This window comes from Tinamus guttatus, unplaced genomic scaffold, assembly GCF_059628265.1.
Source record: "Tinamus guttatus ecotype Peru unplaced genomic scaffold, ASM5962826v1 Tinamus_guttatus_pri_ptg000903l, whole genome shotgun sequence".
In the NCBI taxonomy this organism is placed as follows: domain Eukaryota; kingdom Metazoa; phylum Chordata; class Aves; order Tinamiformes; family Tinamidae; genus Tinamus; species Tinamus guttatus.
In genome coordinates, this window is record NW_028289437.1 from 87,414 (window position 1) to 109,224 (window position 21,811).

A 21,811-nucleotide genomic window follows, 5' to 3' on the forward strand; every position below is an offset into this window, starting at 1 on the left:
CCTGGGGTCTTTTCCTAGCAACTACTAAAGAAAGGCAGAGTTTCCTCATAGCTCCTGCCCATGCAGATGTGCTAGAAATCCCAGGCATGTATCATGGTCTTGCAGGCCTACTTCAGTGTCACTGAATCAAGTGTCCGAAATGAATTACAGTCACAGTTTACATTGTCAACATCTCCATGTGTCTCAGCTTCCTAGTGAGTGTGGCTCTAGCACTAGTGAGCATCTAGTGCTATTTCAGATGGCCAAGGAAGATGCCCACTGGGCCCTGACCAGGCATTCTAGAAAGATGTGAGTATCACATTTGCTCTATCAGAGCAATAGACACTAGCCCGTGCCTGGGACAACCCTGTCTCTTCAGATGTCACCTGGTGTCACCAGGCAATTGCCTCCCACCCGAACTGCCATGGGAAGGCTGCCTCTAGACTTTCCTTCAATTCCCTCATGTTTAGTTCTGCGTGCTGGAGCCTTTGCATGGAACCATGGAAACGTGTGCTGACCCTTGGTTGCCATTTCTGTCATATTAGAGAGATTTGAGATCACACTCTAACCATAGGCACGAGAGCTGAGATCTCCTAAACAACACTGGACCCCTGGTCTCAGCCCACCTGCCCTTGTCCCGCCGTGACTCTGTACCCCAGAGGTCCCTTGGTGTCAGTGCTGGAAAAGACGCTGCAGAGGGAAACTCTCCTCCCTGCACTGGGCACATCCAAGGGAGCTCAAAGAAGCGGCTCAGAGAATCCCCCCTCTCTGCTAGTGAAGGGGGAAGCCTGGCTTCCTGCTTTATCATGGTCTATGTTTAATTGCTAAATGAGAGATTCCTGTGCAGATGTGAAACAAAACAGGTATCTTTATTATTTATTATTTTAAGATGGATGTAAAAGAGAGAAGTAAAAATGAAAGAAATGGGTAAAATACAGCCTTGATGCCAGATATCCTAGTGAGTGAATGAAACAGTTGTTATCATTGACCTTGTACCCACTGGATGAGTTTCTTCAGTGCCTCCTTGAGCTCCTTGTTCCTCATGCTGTAGATGAGGGGATTCAGGGTTGGAGGCACCACGGAGTACAGAATGGACACAACCATATCTAGAAGTGGGGAGGAGATGGAGGGGGGCTTCAGGTAGGCAAACAATATAGTACTGACAAACAAGGAGACCACAGCCAGGTGTGGGAGGCACATGGAAAAGGCTTTGTGCTGGCCCTGCTCTGACGGGATCCTCAGCACAGCTCTGAAGATCTGCACATAGGATACCACAATGAAAGTGAAACACCCAGAGCCCAAAGAGAAAGTAAACCCAATGAGCCCAACTTCCCTGAGGTAGGAGTGTGAGCAGGAGAGCTTGAGGATCTGGGGGATCTCACAGAAGAACTGCTCCACCACATTGCCTTGGCAGAGGGGTAGGGAAAATGTGTTTCCAGTGTGCAGGAGAGCATGGAGGAAACCACTGGCCCAGGCAGCTGCTGTCATTTTGACACAAGCTCTGCTGCCCAGGAGGGCCCCATAGTGCAGGGGTCTGCAGATGGCAACGTAGCGGTCATAGGCCATGACTGTGAGGAGATAAAACTCTCCTCCCAACAAGAAGACGAAGAAAAATACCTGGGCAGCACATTCCAAAAAGGAAATGTCCCTAGTGTTCCACAGGGAATTGGCCATGGCTTTGGGAACAGTCGTGGAGATGGAGCCCAGGTCGAGGAGGGAGAGGTTGTGGAGGAAGAAGTACATGGGGGTGTGGAGGTGGTGGTCGCAGGCTACGGCTGTGATGATGAGGCCGTTGGCCAGGAGGGCAGCCAGGTAGATGGCCAGGAAGAGCAAGAAGTGCAAGAGCTGCAGCTCCCGCGTGTCTGAGAACAGCAGGAGGAGGAATTCATTGAGGGAGCTGCTGTTGGACATCTGTTCTATTGGGTTCAGGAAAACTGTGTAGGGAAGAAAAGGCAATAATAGCTTAGAAAAATTTTCTCTGAAATAAACTTTCCATTTTTCATAGAAATCCTTCTCAACCCCGTCCAAACTCTCAGTACTTTCTTCTTCACACTCATTTAACCCTGCTCTCCCTCTAAGTTCAAGGTGGATACGTGATGGAGAGAACAGGACACGGCTCCTGACATGGCAAAGACTCTCTGGACTGAATCCTGCCCTGCAGGGCACCTCACAACCCCAGCAGGACAACAGAGACACTCACGTGTCCTGACAGTCACAGGGTCTCCTAAAGGGAGAGTCAACCCCTTTGCAGCCACTCCAATGACGCTGCCCAGCACCCTGGGCACATTGCCCCTCTTCAGACACCTCCATGGCAGGACCTCAGGGTGAGTATCTGAATTTGTAGCTGAAGCCCCAGCTGACTGCCAGGACAAGAGCAGAAAGGAGAGGCAGGGAAACGAGGAGAAACACTGTGACTGCTGCCAAGGGAGGACAGAGAGACAGAGCAGCACCGTCCCCAGGTTGCACCTCCTAGACAGTGTGGACTCCCAGGGCAGTGGTTCTCAGACCCTGTGCCTTGCAATGGGAAATGGGCACATGGCAGGAGAGAGGCAGCTCTGCTGTTCTGGAAATCTGACTGCAGAGGAGGTCAGAAATGCCCTGGAGCCCTTCCCCTTGAGAGCAGAGTGAGACTAAGCACAATGAGAATGAGGAGAGCTGCAAAGGGGATATTGCTGCTGTCCACAGGTGAAAAGGCAGTTGAAGGAATATCCTGGGGTCCTCGCAGACCTATTGATCCCTCAGAGCAGCACTGCACAACTCTCCTTCAGGCATCTAAACCTAAAATGTTCCATTCATTTGCTGCCTTGTCAAAGATACAAAACAAAATCCTAGCCTCTGGATATTGCCTTCCCTTTCATAGAAGCTTCCCAAGAGTGTCCTCTTGAAAAGCCCCTTTCAGATATGTTGTGTGGGTGAGGCTGAGCTGTGAGCAGCCCTGACCCCACACAGCAGCCTCTCAGCAGGAGAATGAACCTGCCCGGGGGGGATCTCTCCTCCCACGCAGAGCTTCTCCCTGCAGCGCCCTGGCAGGCTGAGTGCTGATCCTCACAGAATCACTGCCCCGGGCACACAGCACCCTGGGGCGCATGGACACTGCTCTGAAGAACAGTGCTCTGAACAACCTATGTGCCCACATTGCCTTCACTGTCTTGCACCAGCCCCAGAAGAAGCAGCCGTGATGCCGTGACCTTGTGATGCTGGGACAGGGAATTTCTGTTCTGAAGCATCTCCTCGTATGCAAAGTAGAAGCAGGGAGAACAGTCCTCAAAAAAAGAAAATTCATCAGCTGGGAGGGATGCTGCAGACCCCTCCAGAAACCTCAGTAGCATTACCCTGCAGCCAGCGACTTACCGTGTCACAGATTGCTTCCACCATGAGCTCTCCTCTGTCCTCCCACTCCACGCTGCCTTTCACCTCTCTGTCCTCTCTCCTCTCCTGTCCGCAGCAGCAGGCAGTGCCCGCAGCCCTGCTGCTCTTGGCACAGGAGCTGCTCCTGCACTCGGCTGTCTCTGGGCAGTGCTGACAGGTTGCCACAAGCTGCGGCCCAGCTGAATTCATGAATTACTCTGTCCCTTGGGATTCCTCCCTCTGGGATATGTTCCCTCAAGTAAAGTAACCTGTTTTCCTTCTCTAAAGAGTACAGGGATACAGATTCCAACATTGCAATTTATTTCATCATATAATGATTATCTACCAAAGTTCGAAATGTCCCACGGGAAGTCCTGATTCACATCTCTTAACTAGGCAGGACACCCAGACAGGGATAAGAAGGGAGCTTGTTGATACATGGTGCATATATGATTCAGATGATTTATTCAGATGGCTTATTGGGGCTCCACATGTCTGTTTAGAAGCGCCAGGTTTGGAGAAGGATTCAGCTAACTCATGAACTCCACAAATACATGGCAGGTGGGATTCCCCCTTAACAGGCTATGCATGCACATGGTCTGCTTGCAAGCTCCTGGCCTAAAGGTCCTAATGGAATCCCTGGAGATAGAGCTTCAGTGGGAGGCCAGGTCAGGAATTTCCTTGGTCATCTCTAATGACCCTGGATGCCTTCTATCCTATCCTATTGTGAGCAGAACTCACAATAAAGCTGAGGGACAGGCAGATCCCTACAGCTCAAAAAGCTGATCTATTGCAGTGGAGACCATTTAGGGAATCACAGAATGGTTGAGGCTGGAAGGACCTTTGGGGATGATCTAGTTCAAACCCCTTGATCAAGCAGTGTCACCTACAGTACGATGCACAGGATCCTGTCTAGGCAGGTCTGGAATATTTGCAGAGAAGGAGACTCCACAACCTTTCTGGCCAATCTATGCCAGTGCTCTGTCACCTTCACAGTCGAGATGCTTTTCCTCAAATTCAGGCAGAATGTGCTGTGCTTCAATTTGTGTCTGTTGCCTCTTGTGCCATCACTAGTCACCACTGAAAAGAGTCTGGGCCATCCTCTTCTGCTCTTGGCATCCTCCCTTCAGGTATTTTCACACCCTGACAAGATCCCCCCTCAGCCTTCTCTTCTCCAGGCTAAAACAGGCTCAGTTCTCTCACCTTCTTCTCATAGGAGAGATGCTCCAGCTCCCTGATCAACTTTAGACATAGATAGACATATACTGGGCTCTCTCCAGTAGCTTCATGCCCCTCTTGTAGTGGGGAGCCCTGCACTGGACACAGGACTCAAGGGGTGGCCTCCCCAGGACTTAGTAGAGAGGCAGGATGACCTCCCTTGTCCTCCTGGCAACAGTCTTCCTACTACACCCCAGAAGACCACTGGCCTTCTTGGTGGCAAGGGGACATTTCTGGCTCGTAAGCAAGCTTCAAGGGGGCTTGAGTGAGAGAAGGCACCTTTCTCTGGTTGCTAGGGACGTTTGGAGATCATCTAGTCAGATGTTGGTCGTGTCAGTGTTTGTAAGCACCTGGGAGGCCAGCAGCAGGCACATGGCACTGCTCCTGCTTGGGAGGGGGGTCACACTGTCTGTGCTCCTGACTGGACAGCACCAGGCATTAGCAGGTCCATCCATGTCTGTGAGGGTGACCGTGAGCTCTGCTCTTTGCTGAGTCCCGGGCAGGCCAGCAAGAGGCGCCTGGCTGGGCAGTTCCTTGGGAGGTCCCTGCTGGCAGAGCAGCTGCGAGGCCAGCGCTGGCCCATGGCTGGGGACGGGCTCTGAGGCCGCTCCTGTCCCAGCAGCAGCGGCGCGGCCGGCAGCGGGGTCTGGTGCAGACACGCGGGGAGGTCCCTTGTGTGCGCGGAGCTGCCGGGGCAGCAGCAGGCGCTGCCTGTGAGGCCAGGGGTGTCTCAGCAGCAGGCAGGGACACGGAGGCCATTGCGGGGACGCTGCCGGGAGGCCCCTGCTCTCTGCAGGGCTGGCTCTGTGCTGACGCGTGGGCGTCGGCTGGTGACGTCACTGCTGCCGCAGCCCCTGATAGGCCAGGCCGCGCAGCTGGTTGTGACGTCAGCAGCCCCTTCCTGGCCGGGGCGGCTCTGCCGAGGAACCTGGTGTCCCTGCAGCCCGCGGCGGCAGCAGCCCACGCTGGGCTGTGCGCGAGCGAGGTCCCCCTGCCCGAGGAGCTGCTGGGCCAGCAGGAGGCTCACGGCGGGTGCTGCCGCTGAGGTCGCTGCTGCCAGAGCAGTGAGGGGCCAGCAGCAGCGGCGGGGATGAGAGGGTTTGTTCGGAGGTGCGTGAGCCCTGAGGGCCGGGCAGCGGCGACATCCGGTCCCTTTGGTGGGACGAAGCCGGGCTCCCTCTGCGCTGCACTGCTGCGGGCAGCTCCTGCTGGCCCACCTGTGGGGAGAAGGAGGCCCGTGATGGGGACACTTGTGTTGGTACGAGCAGCTCCAAAGCACAGGAAACCCCAGCCTCGTGTCGAAGAGAAGGTTGTGCCAAGCATGGCCTGGCCATGTGTGGCCTGCACTTGCTCTCTGTCCTCTGCCCAGAACTTGCAGGGTCTGTGTGGGCCTTGGTACATGCAGGTGGGGCTGCTTTGTCTAAGAAGAAATACCCACGGCCAGGAAGACACATCCCCTTGCTCGAGAAACTCCCGCCTGGCTCTATTGATCCAAGGTCTTTCCCCATCACCCTTGTGCTCTCCATGCAGGTCCTGTCCCTGCCTCCCAGCTCTCCTTCCAGCCCTACCCCTCACCTCACTTGTGCATTCTTGCACACTGGAGATCCCTTCCATGGATGAGCTGCAGGCGTTCGCCTGCTGCTCCTTCTCCATCTCTAGGAACCGCTCTGAGGACCTCTCGCACGGGCACCAAGGGGAGTTGCTCCCTGCTGTTTGCACCGCTCTCCTCAGAGTGAAGACCCCAGCAGGGACACGGTCACCTTGGGGACTGCCCCATCACAGTGGCCTGTGGGCACGATGCCACCCCCATCACAAAGCCCTGGGAGTCGCCATGGGGACACCAGGCACCGCGTCGTTTCCTCCTCTCCCCACTCCTGAGCAGGTCCCTGGGGCGCAGGACGAGTTGTCCCCTCCACAGCTCTGCCCTCCCCAGGCCTTGCAGAGGCTGCTCCTCGTCAGGCGCTCCATAGCACACACCCACCACGAGGCCACCCTGTTGCTCTGCCCCCCATCCTCACCCCTGTGCTCTTGATTGCCTCTTGAAAAAGGAAAAGGAGAAGAAAAAGAAAAAGGAGAAGAAAAAGAAAAAGAAAAAAAGATAAAGGAGAAGAATTGGAAATGGAAAGAAGAGAGGGAAAAAGAGAAAAGAAAACAGCATTACGAAAAGATTAAAAGGAAAAAGAAAAAAAAGGGAAAAGAAAAAGAAAATGAAGAATAGAAGAAGTGAAAAAGAAGAAGAAGAAAAAAAAAACAGCTGGAAAACTGGCTGGGGCATCCCAAAGGGCCATGTGTGAAGGAAGTCCTAGAGGGAACCTTTCCTGGCCCTCACTTTCCCCTAGGGTCTGAAATTTTAGCACTACACACACACATCTTCAGGGGGGATGATTTTAGTGCCTGATATCACTTGGATAAAACACGCAACAGTAAAACAATGATACAGGAATATATATTTAAACAACAATAAAAACAGAACAATATAAGAAACAATAACAACAACAATAATACAAACAATATCAATAAAACTAACAACAAGAATATCAACAATATCAACAAGAACAAATACTACTCTAAAAGATTCTTCAGAGACATCCAAATCAGCGGTTATGGCCACAGTCCCTGCGCCCAGCGCTTCTTGGCAGCAGCCAGGGTGAAGGGGAGCTTGGCCTGCAAGGGAAAAGGAGGCGTGAGCAGGGCCGAGGAGCGGCTCGGGGGCTCCCGTGGAGCAGAGGCTCTTTGGCGGCTGCGCGGGCTCTTTGGCAGCAGCGCTGCCGTCATTGGTGCCCTGGCAGAGGCTTGGCGTGGCCAGCGCAGCCCAGAGGCCGGCAGAGGGGCTGAGGCAGCAGGTGCCCAGGCCTTGGGCGCTCCTGCGCCCTGTGCAGCTCTGCCCCGGCGCCGCGGCCCGCCAGAGCGCCCGCACACCTGGGCCAGGCTCCCGCGCGGCTGCTCCCCAAAGGCAGCGCGGAGCAGCGCCAAGGGGCCGGGCACAGCCCCAGCTCTGCCCGTGCAGCCGGCAGCAGGGGCCATACCTGGGGGCTGCAGCCGGAGCTCTCCCACTCCATGGGCTCCTCCGTGCTGCAGCCAACCAGGCCGCTGCTCCCCATGGTCTGGAAGAGAGCGGGAGACCTTGGTGGGGATGGTGCGTGGGGAAGAGGAAGGATAAGGGCATCCAGGGACTGCACGGCCTGTACGTGGCTGCTGCCATAACTGAGCCACTCCATGGGCTCAGGCTGGTCCCCTGCAGAGCTCCCATTTGTGCATGGAGCCTGCAAGAGAGCAAGAGGCGTTTGCAGGGCAGATCACAGAGCCAACGGTCCCTGGTCCCAGGACCTCTCATCCTGATGGGTGAAACAGGAAAGCGAGAAGGGGCCAGGCCCAGGCCCAGCTCTCCTCATGCAGCCAGAAGCAGGTGCAATACCTGAATGTTGCAGCTGGAGCTCTCCCACTCCATAGGCTCCTCATCTCTGCAGCTACCCAGGCCTTGGGTTACCAGAGTCTGGAAGAGAGCAGGAGAGCTTGTGGGGATGGTCATGGTGGCAGCGCTGGCTCTGTGCGCGGGGCCTCGTGTCCCCTGCGTGCGCGGGGCAGGCGGTGCACAGAGCCAGGGCGCCAGGCTCAGGCAGCAGCCCCCGAGGCCTTGGCCGCTCCTGGCCCTGGCGCAGCTCTGCCCCAGCACCCAGGCCTGCCAGAGCTCCCTGGCACCTCTGCCACCAGCCCTGCGGCTGCTCTCGCAGAGCCAAGCGCCAGCCGTCCCCGCGCAGCCTCTGCCTGCGTGCACAGTACCTGTACCGAGGTCTCCCACTCCATATCTTCAACTTCACTTTTTTCCATCTTTCTCACTGTCCTGAGTCTGCAACGGAATGGAATTGTTTACATTTGCAGCCATGAGCACCAAGTGTCGCGCAGTGGCTTTGGGGCCTGCCCTGGGAGGCATCGCGCAGGCTGCCCTGCAGCCCCGCAGCTCCCCTGCATCTTGTGGGCACCACGGGTGGCCCCTGGTGCTGCGCGGCCCTGCTGCTCACCTGGCCTTGCTGCTGCGTGGCCAGCACTGGGGCCACTGTGAGGCGCAGCCCTGGGAAGCTTCCGTGTTCCCGTGGCGATAACTGCCCCTCTGGGATGTTCCAGTGCTGCGTGGGGGGAGGAGGGCAGCGGCAGGGGCCAGGGGGGCCGCCGTGAGGAAGGGTCTGCGTGTGCTGGACTCCCCCTGGCACTGCTGAGCCTGGCGGCAGAGAGCAGTGCGTGGCCTTGGGCTTGCTGGGTGCCAAGGAGGGCTCCTCACGCAGCCCCATGGTGCTGCTGGCGGCTGCCTGCCCAGAGGACAGGCTCCACTTGGGGCTCTGCTTCCACCCCTGCAAGCAGCCTTGAACGCCTTGATCTTCTTCCATGCTCCCCTCCTGCCCTTACAGCCTGATAGACTCGAGAAAGTTTTGTTTTCCATGGTCAAGACGTGTTCCTTGGTAGTGCAATGAGTGAGAAGGGCAGTTGTGCCCTGGGGCCAGGTGTGCGTGTCCTCAGCAGAGCCCTTGTGAGTTGGTGGTGGCCTGGGAGCCCCTGGTGCTGCTGGGCTCCTTCTCTTGTCCTGCCGCGCACCTTGCAGGCGCCATGTGCTGTGGCTGAGAGCAGCCTTGCTGCAGCTCCTGCACTGCTGCCCCTGCCACGGCTTCCTAGGGCTGCAGAAGGCAGAGCAGGCACAAATGTGCCCTCAGCAGCAGCAGGGACCTGCAGCTCCTGCAGCTCTGCTCAGCCCTGCAATAGTCACTTGCAAAAGAAGGTGAGTTCCTGACACTCAGGTCTGAACGGTAAAGCCAGGAGCAGATGGAGCAGGAGATCCCCCTCACGCAGGGGAAAACCCTCCAAAAGCAAGCAGTGCAAGCCCTGCCACCAAAGTGCTGGAGCCCAGAGGAGCATCTTCCTGCTCGCCAAGCTTGCTTGCTGGCATGCTGCAAGGGGCTCCCACTGGACAGAGCAATCTCCACTGGTCACCAGATCTTAGCATCTCTCATGCCAACAGCAATGTTCTTGGCATCTCTGACATCACAAGCTCAGAAACAATAACCCTGCTTATCCAGCATTACCTTTTTCTAAGTAAAGACCAAAGTTGGTAAATATATTTTAAGTGACTGACTTTCCCAAGTATGGAAAACCTGTGCTGGGCTTGCTGAAGCCAAGGCGCCCTCTCCTTTGACACTGTTGGTGCTGGGAGTGCGATTGCAGGCTGAGTGTTTGGCTCCAGTTTTATCCGCGGTGATGGGCCAGGGATTATAGACCAGAGGGGATTTACCCTCCTCTCCCTCTGTCTCCCCCTTCCCCTAACACAGTCTCAGAATATGGAATTGGGTTGTGTCAAACCCTGGTTGCTTTGGCTCCAGCAGCAATTCAGTGGCACCTCAAGAGTTAATTTATGGCATGAGAGTTTGGCCATGTGTGAGGAGGCCACTTGTCTCTTAGCGGAGGATCTCTAAGTTGTGCGCCTGGTCCTGTGCTGCTCACGGCGGCATCGGGGAGGCCAGTGCGTAGGGCAGGAGCTGCTCCCTAGGGCAGTGCAGCCCCGCGGCGTGGGGGACAGGGACACTGCGCCCTGGACACCTGTGCAGAGCAGGGGGGGTCATTTCTCCCCTTCGGAAGCAGCTTGGGAAACAGCCAGATACAGGAATGGAAGGTAGGTTTTTGTGGACTTCCCCACTAATGAGTAAATTCCCAAGAGCTGAGTGCCCAGCTCTAGGTTAGGGGATCAAGTGCAGCATGGGCAGGTACCAGGACACGTAGCCCCTCTTCCCCTGCACACCTCAGCCCCAGCCCAGCGCCCTCCTGCCAGCAGCCCGTGTGCTCACGGTGCGCTCCGCGAGCCGCCGTACCGACTTCTTGTGCGGCCTCCAGGGCCTCCACTCCAAGGAGACCCATCTCTATTGAAGCCATGGATGAGAAGCCCCGTTCACGTGTCCCTGTTCACGTGGACATCCATGGGAAGCCGTTGTCCTTGGACAGCACAGGGACACGCTGTCCTCACCAAACAGTGTCCCCACAAGGGGCCACAGTGCCCACTCCCCATGAACTCTTCAAGGGCCAGTGTGGGGCTGCTGGAGCAGCGCAGCAAGGTGTGCGGCCAAATGCACCCGTCTGCCAGCCAAGGCAGCCCCTCGCGCAGCCCCTCTTTGCACGAGCTCCAGGGCATGGTCTGGTACCAGCTGCCGCCACCATGTCCAGGCCAAGCACGGGATGCAGTTGTCACTTGTTCCTTCCAACCCATTTCACTTGTAGGGTTTTGGTGACATTCTGGAAAAAAGAATACTTTTTTGAGGAAATTGGGCTATAAGGGCAGGAGGGAAGCAGGAAAGAAAGATCAAGGTGTTCAAGGCTGCTTGCAGGGGTGGAAGCAGAGCCCCAAGGGGAGCCCGGCCTCTGGACAGGCAGCCGCCAGCAGCACCATGGGGCTGCGTGAGGAGCCCTCCTTGGCACCCAGCAAGCCCAAGGCCACGCACTGCTCTCTGCCGCCAGGCTCAGCAGTGCCACGAGGAGTCCAGCACACGCAGACCCTTCCTCACGGCAGCCCCCCTGGCCCCTGCTGCTGCCCTCCTCCCCCTACAGAGCAGTGGAACATCCCAGAGGGGCAGTTATCGCCACGGGAACACGGATGCTTCCCAGGGCTGCGCCTCACAGTGGCCCCAGTGCTGGCCACGCAGCAGCAAGGCCAGGTGAGCAGCAGGGCCGCGCAGCACCAGGGGCCACCCGTGGTACCCATGAGATGCAGGGGAGCTGCGGGGCTGCAGGGCAGCCTGTGCGATGCCTCCCAGGGGAGGCCACAAAGCCACCGTGTGACACTTGGTGCTCATGGCTGCAAATGTAAACAATTCCATTCTGTTGCAGGCTCAGGAGAGTGAAAAAAATGGATAAAGGTGAACTTGAAGAGATGGAGTGGGAGACCTCAGTGCAGGTACTGTGCGTGCAGGCAGAGGCTGTGCGGGGACGGCTGGCGTTTGGCTCTGCGAGAGCAGCCGCAGGGCTGGTGGCAGAGGTGGCAGGGAGCTCTGGCAGGCCTGGGTGCTGGGGCAGAGCTGCGCCAGGGCCAGGAGCGGCCAAGGCCTCGGGGGCTGCTGCCTGAGCCTGGCGCCCTGGCTCTGTGCACCGCCTGCCCCGCGCACGCAGGGGACATGAGGCCCCACGCACAGAGCCAGCGCTGACACCATGACCATCCCCACAAGCTCTCCTGCTCTCTTCCAGACTCTGGGAGCCCAAGGCCTGGGCAGCTGCACTTGCGAGGAGGCCATGGAGTGGGAGAGCTCCAGCTGCAACATCCAGGTATTGCCCCTGCTTCTGGCAGCATGAGGAGAGCTGGGGCTCAGCCCGGCCCCTTCCCTCTTTCCTGTTTCCCAAATCAGGAATAGAGGTCCTGGGGACCAAAGAGCACCGGCTCTGGGACCTGGCCCTGCAAACGCCTCTTGCTCTCTTGCAGGCTCCATGCATGAATGGGAGCCCTGTAAGGGACCAGCCTGAGCCAATGGAGTGGCAGCAGCAGCCAGGTACAGCCCTTGCAACCACTGGACGCGCTTGTGCTTCCTCCTCTCCATGCACCACCTCTACCAAGATCTCCTGCTCTCTTCCAGGCTGCGGGCACCAATGGCCTGGTCGGCTGCAGAACGGAGGAGCCCATGGAGTGGGAGAGCTCCGGCTGCAGCCCCCCTGCTGCCGGCTGCACGGGCAGAGCTGGGGCTGTGCCCGGCCCCTTGGCGCTGCTCCGCGCTGCCTTTGGGGAGCAGCCGTGCGGGAGCCTGGCCCAGGTGTGCGGGCGCTCTGGCGGGCCGCGGCGCCGGGGCAGAGCTGCACAGGGTGCAGGAGCGCCCAAGGCCTGGGCACCTGCTGCCTCAGCCCCTCTGCCGGCCTCTGGGCTGCGCTGGCCACGCCAAGCCTCTGCCAGGGCACCAATGACGGCAGCGCTGCTGTCAAAGAGCCCGCGCAGCCGCCAAGGAGCCTCTGCTCCACGGGAGCCCCCGAGCCGCTCCTCGGCCCTGCTCATGCCTCCTTTTCCCTTGCAGACCAAGCTCCCCTTCACCCTGGCTGCTGCCAGGAAGCGCTGGGCCCAAGGACTTTGGCCATAACATCTTATTTGGATTTTTCTGTATACACTTTTATATTAGCTTTTATTGTTGTTAATATTGTTGTTGCTTTTATTGTTGTTATTGTTGATTATATTGCTGTAATTTTTCTTGTTAGTGTTTATTATATTGTTATTTTTGTTGTTGTTTAAATATATATTCCTTTATCATTGCTTAAGTGTTCTGTGTTGTTTCCAAGTGATCTCTGGCACTAAAATCATCCCCACCCAAGATGTACGTTTGCGGCACTCAGATTTCACACCAGATGGGCAAGTCAGGGCCACAAACAGGTCGCTCTAGGACTTCCCCTCACATGTGGCCCTGGCCATGCCACAGTCCCTTTGTCATCTATTTTCTTTTTCCTTATTATACTTTTTCTCTTTTCCTTTTCCTTTTTAATTTTTTTCTCTTTCTCTGCTTCCTCTTCTTCACCTTTTTCTTTTTCTTCACTGTTTTTTTTCTTTTTCTTTTTCTTTCTCTCTCTCTCTCTTTCTCTCTCAGTCTCTCACTCTCATTCTTTCTCCTTTCTTTCTCTCTCTCTCTCCCCCTTTCTTTCTCTCTTTCTCTGTCTCTCACCTTCTTTGCTTCTTGCCTTTTTCCGTCTTTCTGCTTTTGTTCTTTCCATTTTTCTTTCCTTCTTTCTTTGTACTCTCTTTCTTCTTCTGACTCTTATACCATAATTGCTTATTCCTTGCTACCTACAGTGTCATTCTGCACAACCGTGTCCTGCTCAGCACAGCTTCAGAATAAAACCTTCCCTCTCTATGAGGAGGGCAGCCTCACAACACCAGCTTGCTCTGCTTCCTTCCCTCCCAACAATAATACCAGCCTTCTCATACCTTGCGACTAGCAGCATCACCCTGCTCATTCACCTCCCACAAAATACAGGCCTCGCAGCTAAAACCACTAACCATTGCATGCTTAGTGAAGACCCAAACATTGCCCCTGCTTCCTTTCATCCCTTCCCAGCACAGGCACCACGGCTACTCACACATTTCCCTGAGCAGCATCACCCTACCAAAAAGCTGCCCCCAACACCCACACATTGCACACAAAATCTCTGTCAACAACATACTTGTCTCCTCAGGCCCAGGGTAATTCACCCACCCTACTTAACTTCCTCTCTCCAACAATATGTATAGAATGTGGGTGTAAAAAGCACAAACAGAGGCTGATGCCACAAAAACATGTGTTGGAAATTGCATGTACTTTTCAAGGACTGCTCAAATAGGGGACTGGGAAGTCTTCTGGAGGCACCCACTGACAGCGTACAACTCAACTCACTCGCAGTTCAAGGAGCAGAGAATATAACGCAACTTGCTTGAAGATTCTGGAAAGGTCACCTTATGAGCATGACCATATCACAGCCATGTCTTCTTCCTCCTAATGCTGTAACTGGCAGGGCCTAGCACTGATAAGGTGGGCAAGAATCGGGAATGACACCTCCTGAGGATGGACCGTGAGAATCCCTCACCTCCCCTTAACCTAGCACCCTGCGCTAAGGAAACTCCTTGCAAGATTGAGAGACCCCTGCACACTCAGGAAGAAATGTGCTAGCATTAACCAGGTACAAGCAGTGCTTCTCTCTCGTATGATGCTAGCAATTCCGTGTACAAGACCTGGGAAGGCCTCAGGGCATCCTGAAAATGTGTCAAATTAAATACTTATTCCAAGGACAATTAAAAATCCACCTGCTATTAATCCCTAAGTGTAGAACATTCCTTCACCTGACCTGCACACATGTCCCACGGGATGCGCAAAGGGGAAGAAGCCCCAGCCCCACCATGGGGCAGCTCTCAACTCTCCGGGTGCCGCACACAACGTGTCCTCACAGTGCCCAAGCCACAGCCAAAGGGAAGCTGTCGCGCCCCAAGGACACGGGGCCTGGAGATGCAGGGCCGAGCTCCCCGAGGTCACCAAAACCCTGCAATTGAAATGGATGGGAAGGAACGAGTGGCCGCTCTGTCCCGGGCTTGGCCTGTCCATGCTGGCGGCAGCAGCTGGTACCAGGCGATGCCCCGGAGCTCGTGCAGAGAGGGGCTGCGCGAGGGCGCCTGCCTTGGCTGGCAGACGGGTGCGTTTGGCCGCACACCTTGCTGCGCTGCTCCAGCAGCCCCACACTGCCCCTTGCAGAGGCCGTGGGGAGCGGGTGCTGCGGCCGCTTGTGGGGACTCTGCTTGGTGAGGGCAGCAACAGCTTTCCACGGATGTCCACGTGGAGAGGGACACGGGCCTTTTCATCCATGGCTTCAATAGAGATGGGGCTCCTTGGAGGAGAGGCCCTGGAGGCCGCACAAGAGGCCGGCACGGCGGTTCACGGAGCGCACCGCGAGCACACGGGCTGCTGGCAGGAGGGCGCTGGGCTGGGGCTGAGGTGTGCGGGGGAAGAGGGGCTACGTGTCCTGGTACCTGCCCGTGCTGCACTTGATCCCCTAACCCAGAGCTAAGCACTCAGCTCGTTGGAGTTTACTCATTTGCGGGGAAGTCCACAAAAACCCGCTTTCCACCCCTGTATTTGGCTGTTTCACAAGCTGCTTCCAAAGGGGAGAAATGACCCCCCTGCTCCGCACAGGTGCCCAGGGCGCAGTGTCCCTGTCCCCCGCGCTGTGGGACTGCACTGCCCCAGGGAGCAGCTCCTGCCCTGCGCACCGGCCTCCCTGATGCCGCCGTGAGCAGCACAGGAAAAGGTGCACAACTTAGAGATCCTCCGCTAAGAGACAAGTGGCCTCCTCACACATGGCCAGACTCTCATGCCATAAATTAACTCCTGAGGTGCCGCTGAAATGCTGCTGGAGCCAAAGCAACCAGGGTTTGACACAATCCAATTCCATATTCTGAGACTGTGTTTGGGGAAGGGGGAGGCAGAGGGAGAGGAGGGTAAATCCCCTCTGGTCTATAATCCCTGGCCCATCGCCCCGGATAAAACCGGAGCCAAACACTCAGCCTGCAATCGCACTCCCAGCACCAAAAGAGTCAAAGGAGAGGGCGCCTTGGCTTCAGCAAGCCCAGCACAGGTTTTCCATACTTGGGAAAGTCAGTCACTTAAAATATATTTGCCAAGTTTGGTCTTTACTTAGAAAAAGGTAATACCAGATAAGCAGGGTTATTGTTTCTGAGCTTGTGATGTCAGAGATGCAAAGAGCATTTCTGTTGGCATGAGAGATGCTAAGATCTGGTGACCAGGATGGAGATTGCTCTGTCCAGCGGGAGCCCCTTGCGGCATACCAGCAAGCAAGCTTGTCCAGCAGCAAGATGCTCCTCTCGGCTCCAGCACTTTGGTGGCAGGCGTTGCACTGCTTGCTTTTGGAGGGTTTTCCCATGTGTGAGGGGGATCTCCTGCTCCATCAGCTCCTGGCTTTACCGTTCCTACCAGAGTGTCAGGAACTCACCTCGTTTAGTAAGTGCCATTGCAGTGCTGGGCAGAGCAGCTACAGATGCTTGCTGCTGCTGCTGAGGGCACATTTGTGCCTGCTCTGCCCTCTGCAGCCCTAGGAAGCCGTGGCAGGGGCAGCAGTGCAGGAGCCGCACCAAGGCTGCTCTCAGCCACAGCACATGGTGCCTGCAAGGTGCGCGGCAGGACAAGAGAAGGAGCCCAGCAGCACCAGGGGCTCCCAGGCCTCCACCAACTCACAAGGGCTCTGCTGAGGACATGCACACCTGGCCCCAGGGCACAACTGCCCTTGGCGCTCATTGCACTACCAAGGAACAGGTCTCCACCATGGAAAACAAAACTTTCTTGAGTCCATCGGGCTGTAAGGGCAACAGGGGAGCAGGGAAAAAAGATCAAGGTGTTCAAGGCTGCTTGCAGGGGTGTAAGCAGAGCCCCAAGGGGAGCCCGGCCTCTGGGCAGGCAGCCGCCAGCAGCACCATGGGGCTGCGTGAGGAGCCCTCCTTGGCACCCAGCAAGCCCAAGGCCACGCACTGTTCTCTGCCGCCAGGCTCAGCAGTGCCAGGGGGAGTCCAGCACACGCAGACCCTTCCTCACGGCGACCCCCCTGGCCCCTGCCGCTGCCCTCCTCCCCCCACGGAGCACTGGAACATCCCAGAGGGGCAGTTATCGCCACGGGAACACGGATGCTTCCCAGGGCTGCGCCTCACAGTGGCCCCAGTGCTGGCCACGCAGCAGCAAGGCCAGGTGAGCAGCAGGGCTGCGCAGCACCAGGGGCCACCCATGGTGCCCACAAGATGCAGGGGAGCTGCGGGGCTGCAGGGCAGCCTGCGCGATGCCTCCCAGGGGAGACCCCAAAGCCACCGTGTGACACTCATGGCTGCAAATGTAAACAATTCCATTCCGTTGCAGAGTCAAGAGAGTGAAAAAAAATGGCTAACCCTGAAGTTGAGGAAATGGAGTGGGAGAGCTCGGTGCAGGTACTGTGCACACAGACAGAGGCTGTGCGGGGACAGCTGGCGTTTGGCTCTGCGAGAGCAGCCGCAGGGCTGGTGGCAGAGGTGGCAGGGAGCTCTGGCAGGCCTGGGTGCTGGGGCAGAGCTGCGCCAGGGCCAGGAGCGGCCAAGGCCTCGGGGGCTGCTGCCTGAGCCTGGCGCCCTGGCTCTGTGCACCGCCTGCCCCGCGCACGCAGGGGACACAAGGCCCTGCGCACAGAGCCAGCGCTGCCACCATGACCGTCCCGACAAGCTCTCCTGCTCTCTTCCAGACTTCCGGTATTCAAGGCCTGGTTAGCTTGGGCAAAGAGGAGCCTATGGAGTGGGAGAGCTCCAGCTGTGCTCTACAGGTATTACTGCTGCTTCCAGCCGCATGAGGGGAGCTGGGCCTAGGCCTGGCCCCTTCTGGTTTCCTGTTTTCCAAGACAGGAAGAGAGGTCCTGGGGCCAGAGTTCTTCAGATGTGAGACCTGTCCTGCATACACCTCCCTTTCTCTTGCAGGCTGCTGTCATGAATGGGGGGCCTGCAGAGAACGTGCCAGAGCCCATGGAATGGCTGAGCTATGGCAGCAGCCAGGTAGAGCCCCCGCAGCCCCTGCATGTGCTCGTCTTTCCTCTCCCCCACGCATCGTCCCCACCAAGGTCTCCTGCGCTCTTCCAGGCTGGGGGCACCAATGGCCTGGTCGGCTGCAGCCAGGAGGAGCCCATGGAGTGGGAGAGCTCCGGCTGCAGCCCCCAGGTATGGCCCCTGCTGCCGGCTGCACGGGCAGAGCTGGGGCTGTGCCCGGCCCCTTGGCGCTGCTCCGCGCTGCCTTTGGGGAGCAGCCGCGCGGGAGCCTGGCCCAGGTGTGCGGGCGCTCTGGCGGGCCGCGGCGCCGGGGCAGAGCTGCACAGGGCGCAGGAGCGCCCAAGGCCTGGGCACCTGCTGCCTCAGCCCCTCTGCCGGCCTCTGGGCTGCGCTGGCCACGCCAAGCCTCTGCCAGGGCACCAATGACGGCAGCGCTGCTGCCAAAGAGCCCGCGCAGCCGCCAAAGAGCCTCTGCTCCACGGGAGCCCCCGAGCCGCTCCTCGGCCCTGCTCACGCCTCCTTTTCCCTTGCAGGACAAGCTCCCCTTCACCCTGGCTGCTGCTGGGAAGCGCTGGGCCCAGGGAGGCCAGCAATGACTTCTTATGTGGATTTTTCTTCGGAGACTTTTATAGTGATATTTGTTATTGTTGATATTGTTAATATTACTGTTGTTAGTGTTATTGATATTGTTTTTATTGTTGTTGTTGTTAGTGTTTATTATATTGTTATTTTTATTGTTATTGTTTAAATATATATTCCTGTATCATTGTTTAAGTTTTGTGTCGTGTTTCCAAGTGAGGTCAAGCACAGAAATCATCCCCATTGCAGAGGTGTGTGTGTAGCCCTAAGATTCCAGCCCCTAGGGGCAAGGGAGGGTGTTGCAGATAGTTAGGGTCCGGCGGCCGGAAGATATCGTGCTGTACGGAAAGATAGGGCCCCTAATAGCCAATAGTGTTTAGTTTATGATGTAAGCAGATGGATGTGACGTTGTAAACCTTAGCTATATAACACCTTGTTACCCATCAATAAACGCCATTTGCCGTCCACCACATTGGTGTCAGCGAGATGATGGCCCGAGCGGCCTGGGGGTGGTCGCCGTGCCGTTCCTGAACCAGGTCGCCGCGCCGCTTGAACGGCAACAAGCGGTGCCGAAACCCGGGAATCATCGGCTGGACGGGTGAACGGCGGCCGGAGCGAGTGGACCAGCCCGGTGGGGAGGACGCTCCCAGACGAACAAGGAGGATGGAAGGCCTTGTGAAGGTCGTATCGCAATTACATAAATATTGGGGGATTGATTGTAAGCCAAAAGATTTTACTCTCGCTGTTGCGAGGCTTTTAAAAATTAAGGTTATAGACCAGCCGGTGGATATTCTGAAGTCCCTGAAGTGTGTCCCTGAAGTGTGGGACAAATGTACTAAGGCGTTAGCCGAGGAGATGATGTCTTCAGGTTGTGGGAAAAACCTTAAGGGTTGGGGAAAAGCTGTACAAGCCTTGCAGAAAGCTATAAAAGAGCAGGAGACCTGGGTAGCGGTAAGGGACTGTTTGTTGGCCACCCCGAAAATGGGAGTCGGGGCAACCGCACAGACTTTGCACCCCCCAGATGATGGTGATTCTGCTGACCCTAAAGATCTGCAAGAGAGCGACACATCCCCTCCATCCCCGAATCCCGTCCCGCTTACAGAGGAGCAGAAACAGCCGAAATCTGTTTGGAGCGAGCTAGCCGAGGAAGCTAGGAACATTGAAAGGAAGTCAGAGCTTGGGGACGTCTGGGCCAGGCCACCACCCTACGCCCCTCAAAATGGCACCGAGCCGCAAGGGGAAGGGCCGGGCGAGAGTGCCCCCAGCGCGAGTGAGGGGCCGAGAACCAATGGGGGTGACCGGACAGGTGAGGGAGGCCCGAGCGAGGGGCCGAGAACCAATGGGGGTGACCGGACAGGTGAGGGAGGCCCGAGCGAGGCGCTGAGGACCAATGGGGGTGACCGGACAGGTGAGGGAGGCCCGAGCGAGGGGCCGAGAACCAATGGGGGTGACCGGACAGGTGAGGGAGGCCCGAGCGAGGGGCCGAGAACCAATGGGGGTGACCGGACAGGTGAGGGAGGCCCGAGCGAGGGGCCGAGAACCAATGGGGGTGACCGGACAGGTGAGGGAGGCCCGAGCGAGGGGCCGAGAACCAATGGGGGTGACCGGACAGGTGAGGGAGGCCCGAGCGAGGGGCCGAGAACCAATGGGGGTGACCGGACAGGTGAGGGAGGCCCGAGCGAGGCGCTGAGGACCGATCAGAGCGGCCATTTCACAAAAGGCGCCTCCGCGGGTGGAAGGCGGGGCGAGACAAGAGGGGGGAACAGCCCGCCCACAACGGAAGTGGGCGGGACGGAAGTAGGCGGAGCCGGAGCCCAACGAAAAGCTACCGGAGCCCGGAAGTGACCAGTCAGTCGAGTTCCGGCTCGGCTCCGGATCAGACACTAGTCAGGACGAGTGGCTCACAACTGATTCAAACTTAAGGGAGGAGGAAAAGAAGGTAAAAAGAACTAAGAGCCAAAATATTCCCATTCGAATTAAAGAAAAACCGTGAAGGGGAGAAACCCCTCTCACGGACTGGAAGGAAATAAAGATCGCATGTGCCGACTGGGGCGCATCGGCCACGCTAGCGTTCCCGGTCCGGGTGACAGAGAGGGGACAGAGGGTCCACTCGCCGATAAAATCTAAGGACGTACAAGCGATTGTTAAAGCAATTGCGGATAAAGGGATTAATTCTGCCATGGTCTCAACCCTCATAGATGGTATCTTCGGGGGGGACGATATGCTCCCATTTGATATAAAACAAACTTGTAGGCTAATCTTTGATGGAGCAGGGATGATCGTTTTCAAACAAGAATGGGAAGACAACTGTACAAAGTGTTTAGCCCAAGTAACTGGGGCAGATCATCCATTACACGGCTCCAGCCTGCAGCGGTTAATGGGTGCAGATCCAACAATGATCACCCCCCAGGCGCAGGCCCATGGCCTGCGGGCCCATGAAGTTGTGACAACTACTCGTGCGGCCAGAGAAGCTATTCGCACAGCCTGTAGAGTTGTTGCCAGACCATCGCCATGGTCCTCAATAAAGCAAAGTGAAAGTGGGAGCTTTACACGATTTGTAGATCATCTCCAGGCAGCAGTCGACTCTTCAGCCCTGCCTACGGAGGCAAAAGGCCCGGTCGTAGCGGAATGTTTGCGCCAACAATGCAATTCGGCAACCAAAGAAATCCTGCGATCATTGCCGGCGGGGGCAAGTATCGCAGACATGATTAAGCATGTTGCAAAGGAAGAGCATCTGACCCCAATTCAGGTGGCTGTTCACACCGCAATAGCCAACGTAATGGCATGTTCTAAATGTGGCCATGCAGGCCACGTTGCAGTAAACTGCCCTTGGCTGGGGGACTCGCTGGCAGCGCTCCCCCCATGCCAAGATCAACCCAAAGGTCACTGTCGGGAAAGATGGCAGAGGCAAGTGGTGCCTGCTTAAGTCTATTAAACCAGACCTTCAAAATAAAACTAATGAAAATTTTGAGTTCCTGTTCACAGGACCAGATCATCGGATACCCCTGTAATCCGTACGCCCCGGTGACAAGCGTCCCGCCCGAGCCTGCAAGTTCCACGCCGACCGAATCCAGAAAACAACAAAACAGCCTCCGCAAGAGGGGGCCGCGATGCCTTTGCCTTATCTTAATTTTGCAGCTTGTCACTATAGGACAAGTAGAGTCACATCAGCCCTTTAAATGGGCTTGAACAGATGGAACAATCTCGAGCAATTAGTACAAAAATAACTACAGGGTCACCAGTTTTCAGTGCCATGCCTTGCCAACCAGCACCCATTGAACCCTGTTCCAAATGCAGCTGGTACGAAAACTTGTTCACCGGTTCGCCGTGGTTAACCACCCTGATATCCACCCTGATAGGACCGATCACAATGATCATGATGACACTAATCTTTGGACCCTGTATATTGAATAAGCTCATGCCGTTTGTCAAGAATCGGCTAGAGAAGGTTAACATCATGTTAGCAGAACACCGACAACTGCTTTAAGAATATATCCGCTCAGTATTATCCCCAAGTTATCCCAAGGTACACCCTATTCCTACACCTCAGTATTACCTGTCATCCCCTACCTTCTACGCGCCTTCTTCTTTGTGCCTTATGTTTTTATGTCAAGTTTATGATATATAATCTTAAGATTGTTATACGCTATA

The 21,811-nt window shown here is 56.4% G+C and overlaps 1 protein-coding gene across 1 annotated transcript in view; it reads right to left on the reverse strand.

Annotated features, from left to right (window-relative positions):
* Positions 1-960: 960 nt before the first annotated feature.
* The window catches only part of LOC148591242 (olfactory receptor 14A16-like), a 46,314-nt gene continuing 25,463 nt past the window's right edge, over positions 961-21,811 (reverse strand). Inside the window, exon 4 of the mRNA XM_088537937.1 lies at positions 961-1,913. Within this exon, the coding sequence (XP_088394063.1) occupies positions 961-1,913 (953 nt within the window). The remainder of the gene's footprint in view (positions 1,914-21,811) is intronic.